General features: G+C 54.9%; 1 protein-coding gene across 1 annotated transcript in view; it reads right to left on the reverse strand.

The window, feature by feature from the left end:
- Positions 1 to 5,187, reverse strand: part of GRID1 (glutamate ionotropic receptor delta type subunit 1) — a 686,100-nt gene that overhangs the window by 477,552 nt on the left and 203,361 nt on the right. Inside the window, exon 4 of the mRNA XM_007458349.1 lies at positions 4 to 133. Within this exon, the coding sequence (XP_007458411.1) occupies positions 4 to 133 (130 nt within the window). The remainder of the gene's footprint in view (positions 1 to 3; positions 134 to 5,187) is intronic.

Genomic DNA, 5,187 nt, shown 5'->3' on the forward strand with positions numbered 1-5,187 from the left:
TTCAGCTCTTCTGTCTTCATCGTGGTGAAGAGGCTGGTGAACACGTGGCTAACATTCTTGTCCACCTTTTGTAAAGAGACATCAAGGCCCAGCCGCGAGGCCTGGTCCAGAAAGCTTTGGAGCCCACGGATATCTGAGCAGTGGAGAAGACGAGGGGGAGAGAAACGTCTTTAAGTGGGAAGGGACCTTGGAGGGCATCTAACTCCAATGCTACCCCCTCCCATATGGGCCTTGAGCAAGGACTCAAGTCTGCCTCCATGGTCCAATGAACAAAGGCTGGAAGACATGTATTTAGTCCCAATGTCCCTCAGCAGCATCCAGCCGCTGCGTAAGTTTCTCCCACCATAGGGACCTGCCATCCAACAGGTCCTGTGGCCACAAGTGTGGCCATGCATGATAAGCTCCTTTTCTCTCCCTATTGCTTTCACCCAATGGGAGTGAAGGTTCTGGCAGTTCTGTCCTGGTTGCTACATGTGATGGTGGTCCCTAACCCTGGACCCCTGTTCCCTCCACCTGGCTCTGCTCCTCAGGGCTATGACTCCTTGACCCTTAGTGGTGAGCTAAGGCCACTGACTGCCCTGGTCAGAGCAGGCCCAGCCTCAGTCCCTGCCCCAATCCTGTAACTGAACAGCCTGCACCCTCACAACCTCCCTGAGGCTTGGGACTCTGTCTTGTTCCAGGGACTTGATTTTCCTGGATGACCTCTCCGCCTCCACCCTCTTTCCAGCTGGGGTGATCTCACCCCAAGTCCAACGAGAACTCTGCATCCTGACTGGTTCAGGGGTGAGCACGTGGTCCAGGATGGTCCTAGACTGAGCACCGTCCTGACACTTTGGTGGAGCACCTGGGAGAGAGGTCTGCTCCTTCCCCTGTGGTCACCAAGGGGTCAGGATGCAAGCCCAGGGCAGGAGCGGAGCATGGAAAGCTGGAATAAATTACCAGGGAGCAGAAGCCCATAAGGAGCTTGGGGCCCAGCTACATCAAATATTAGTGCACGGGCTTCCCTGGTGGCGCAGTGGCTGAGAGTCCGCCTGCCGATGCAGGGGACGTGGGTTCGTGCCCCGGTCCGGGAAGATCCCACATGCCGTGGACCGACTGGGCCCGTGAGCCATGGCCGGGGCTGCTGAATATTTTTTTTTTAACCAGGGCCCAAATCTCTCAGCGGCAGCCCTGCATGAGCCATATGGCTTCTCCTAAAGGAGATCTGCCCAAGAACGGAGCCAGCAAGAGTGGGGCACAGTCCCTATGATGTCATTTAAGCCTCTGGGTCCACCTATGAAGCCTGTTTCTCCTGGATTTTTCAGTTTCATGGGCCAAAGAATACCCTTTCCTGCCTAAGCCAGCTTGAGCTGGATTACTGTCACTTGCAGCCCAGAGTCTCAATGCATAGGCCACTTTTTCAAGTCTGGGATGTTTCCTTCATCTGGTCCATATCTGTGTTCCAGCTCCCAAAGGCAGGCCCCACACCTGAGCCACCCCCTCCAAAGGACACTGGGCCAGTCCATATCACACACGTTGTACTCCCTCAGTGCCTGGGATGTCCGTGGGCTGCCCGGGCATGCCCTGGCCCATCCAGTCACCCAAAATCAAATTCAAAGGATACAGTGTTAATTCAACCCGACTGTTCTTCCCAACCAGTTCCTCTTCCAAACTTTCACTTCATGCCCATTCCACAAATTTCATGAATTCTACACGTACCAGGCAGCATGCAAGCTGCTACAGTGGTTCCTTCACTGCCCATCTTGCTGGGGGGTTGGCTCACCAGTAAGTCTAGTCCCAGCTGGATATGACAAGAGCAGCCATGGAAAAGCAAGCACGGAGCCAGGGAGACCAGAGCACCATGGCAGTCATAACCGGGGTGCTGGGGGGAATGTGCACAGAGTCCCTCTATTCCCACGATGGGGGGAAGCCCTGGAACAGGGTCTGAGTACCTGTTGTAGACTCAGACACTTAGAACTTAGTACAGTTCCTTAGTAGAATTCCATCCACTTTGTGCCTCAGTGTTTTCATCTGTAAACTGGGGATGAAAGTTCCTGACTACCATTTTCATAGGACTGTGAGGAACCACAGTTCTTGAAGGTACCACCTGCTTGCATCTCAGGGGCCTGCACCTGGGAGGCACGGAGAGCCTACATCCTAATGGTCCAGCCGAGAGCACAGCAGTGCCCAAATGAGGACCCCTGGGCCCCTTCCAGAGATTGCAAATGTGAGACTGACATTCAAGTCCATGTGTTCAAGTCCAGCCATGACCTCAGCCAGCCTGGTCTATCGGCAGCCTGGCCCCTGGAGCACTAACATGCACCCAGAGCTGCCTGCCTGACGAAGCACAGAGGTCTCAGTGTTGCTCTGCCCACTGATCCAGACAGGAAAAGGTGCCAGGAAGCAGGACGGGCCCTCTGCACCAAGCCCCAGGGCTCCCCCAAAGGTGACCAATGGAAGACCACACAGTGCCTTGCACCTGCCCTCGCACCAGGGGCTCCCAACACACAGGCCCCGGGTTGTCAACACCCCTTGGATCCCCAGAGAGGCCATGCAGTCCCCAACAGCCTGCTTGGGCCCCTAGAGATCTGTAGCCTTAAAGCCTCTTGAAAGAAAAATTTGATGAGGTTCTTCAGAGATTCTTCACCTATCAGAGGGAATGGCAGGCAAATGGGCAGACATGGCTCAAGGAGAAGACGTATAGGAGGGGGAGGGGACCCCCACCTAGGAAAACTCAGGGCTGGTGTCAACACGGGCCCCTCCCTCTCCTGACCACAGCATAACTCACGCCTGCCAAGGGCAAGCTTGAGAACATCTCAGCACCGAGCAGACACCCATGCCTAAATCAGCAGTGCACTCCCGTGCCGGGCATGCAACAGCCTGCACCCAAATGGCCCATGATGGTTTCCCCTCAATCTGGGCTGTCACTAGCCACCTGTAGCTATTCAAATTTACACTTAATTTCATTAAAATGAAGTAAAATCACACGCTTAGTTCCTCAGTCACACTAGCCACATTTTAAGTACTCAGCGGTCGCATCTGGCTGGTGGCAACCATATTGAACAGCACAGATATAGATCATATATGGTGGATCATCACACAAAGTGCCAGTACAGGGTCTGCCTGAGAAACTGTCTTTTAACCTGTGCAGTGTAAATGATGGTCCCAAATATGGGAGATGAGCTGCATTCAGGCCTCCCTATTACCACTCTCGCCCTGTCACTTTGAAGACCATTCTAGCTCCTGCTACAGGCTCAACCACGCGACCTGCTTTGACCCATGAGACCGTTGTGACTTGGTATAAGCCGAGATTTGAGGAAGTGTGCATTTCTGTTTCCACTCCTGGACCCTGCCACCACCGTGAGAACAGCCCTGGACTAGCCTCCAGAAGGATGCAGACACGTGGAGAACAATCAGACGGACCAGGCAGCCACCGCCAGCTACATGTCAGCTGAATTCAGATACACCAGTGAGCCCAGAGCAGAACTTCCTGGTTGATCGATAGACTCACATACACACACACACAAATGACTGTTGTTCTAAGCCACTAATTTTGGGGAGGGTTGGTTTCTCAGCAATAACTAACTGATAAACCAAGTTCATCAGATGCATTATATCTAATACACCTTAGGAAAAGTTCACTGAAAGAGCAAGGCCTGTATCTTAAAAAGTCACCCACACACACAGCTTCCCCACATGCGGCCGAGTGTGAGCCAGTCCTGGAGTGAGGACACTGGAAGCTTCTGCAGCGCTATCCCTTCGCCTGGACACCCATGTCCTCACCGCCCGTGGCCTTGGCTCTGACCCAGATCTGAGCACAGCTGATGGGACAGGGATAAAGGCAGCGCTCTGAGACCCACCATCTACCAGTTCCCACTCCACTTCTGGCGCCTTTCAAGGCCATTACAAGTATTTGAAGTGGCAGAGACCGGCACGTCTGCAGAGCCATGCTTTACGTGAGCACATGCGCAAAGAGAGCTCCAGGGTGGCTCTGTGCGTGCGCCCATGGGTCCACCAGTCTGGTAGGGGTCCAGGAACCTTGCGCATCACACCAGCATGGCCGGTCCTCCAGGCTGGGGAAGAAGAGTCCCCTTCAGTCTCTTCCTTGAGGTCCCCCTACCTAAATCCATCTCAGTCTCTTCCTTGAGGTCCCCCTACCTAAATCCATCTCAGTCTCTTCCTTGAGGTCCCCCTACCTAAATCCATCTCAAGCCATAGGACCGTTTCATTTCTTCAGGGAATAGGAGGTGCCATGGGGGGTGGCAACTGTCTCGGGACCCACGAGGACGCACGAGGACATGCACGCACAGAGAACACAAGCCCTCAGAGCTCCTGCACACGCTCAGCTGCTGCGTTTCTGCCTTCTGTTCGGGCAGCCCCTGATGGAACTGAGCCATCAGAGAGAGTTTAAGCTCCCTGTCAGTGGCTGGCTCCCCACACCTGGAACAAGTGACGCAGGCTGAAAGCAGTGCTCCTGAGGGACCATGGCCCCGGCTACAGCCGCCTGCTCCCACTTGGCTGAAAAGGTCAGCCCTCAGCCTCTGAAGGTCTTATTCAGTTGCACTTGAGGAGAGCTGGGGGGCAGAATAACAGTCAAGAGCACAAGCTAACTTTGCCGCCCTCCTGCTGCTCCCCAGGAATGGGGCCAAGGAAGTCCACTTCTCCAACGAAAATCCTTTCCTCCCTCAAGAGACTGAGTTTGTAACACCACCCTACCTTCATCCCCCAAGAAAGCCAGCTTTCCACTGCTGCTCCCCAGAAAGGGAGAATTCTCCAAGAAGTTACACTAAAGACAGAGATGGGGCTGCTCTTGGGGTAGCAGTGTGGGCATCCCAGGAGCCCTTTGGCCCTCTACAGAGTTCTGGACCTTGGCCCAGGCCCTTCCACTGGGAGCTCTCTGTGCAGACTGGCCAGCCCAGTCCACCTTTGCTGGTGCAGCTCCCCCAATCAGACCCACCTCCGCTAGAGAGGGAGACGAGGGGGCCACAGTGGGCATCACATCAGCCGCAGCCCAGAAAGGGCAGGAGAAGGCAAACGGCCCACAACTCTCCAAGGTGGCAGCAGGGAGGGTGCGGGGGACAGGAACCATGAACAAGGGCACCGGCCACCCACAGGGATGACAGGGAGAGGCTCCCAGGAGAGACGCCCTGCTCCCCAGAGAAAGGAGGCAGTTCAGGGAACAGGGCAAGTGCATTCCTGCGAGGAATC

The sequence above is a fragment of the Lipotes vexillifer genome, unplaced genomic scaffold (assembly GCF_000442215.2).
Source record: "Lipotes vexillifer unplaced genomic scaffold, Lipotes_vexillifer_v1.1 scaffold437, whole genome shotgun sequence".
NCBI lineage: Eukaryota > Metazoa > Chordata > Mammalia > Artiodactyla > Lipotidae > Lipotes > Lipotes vexillifer.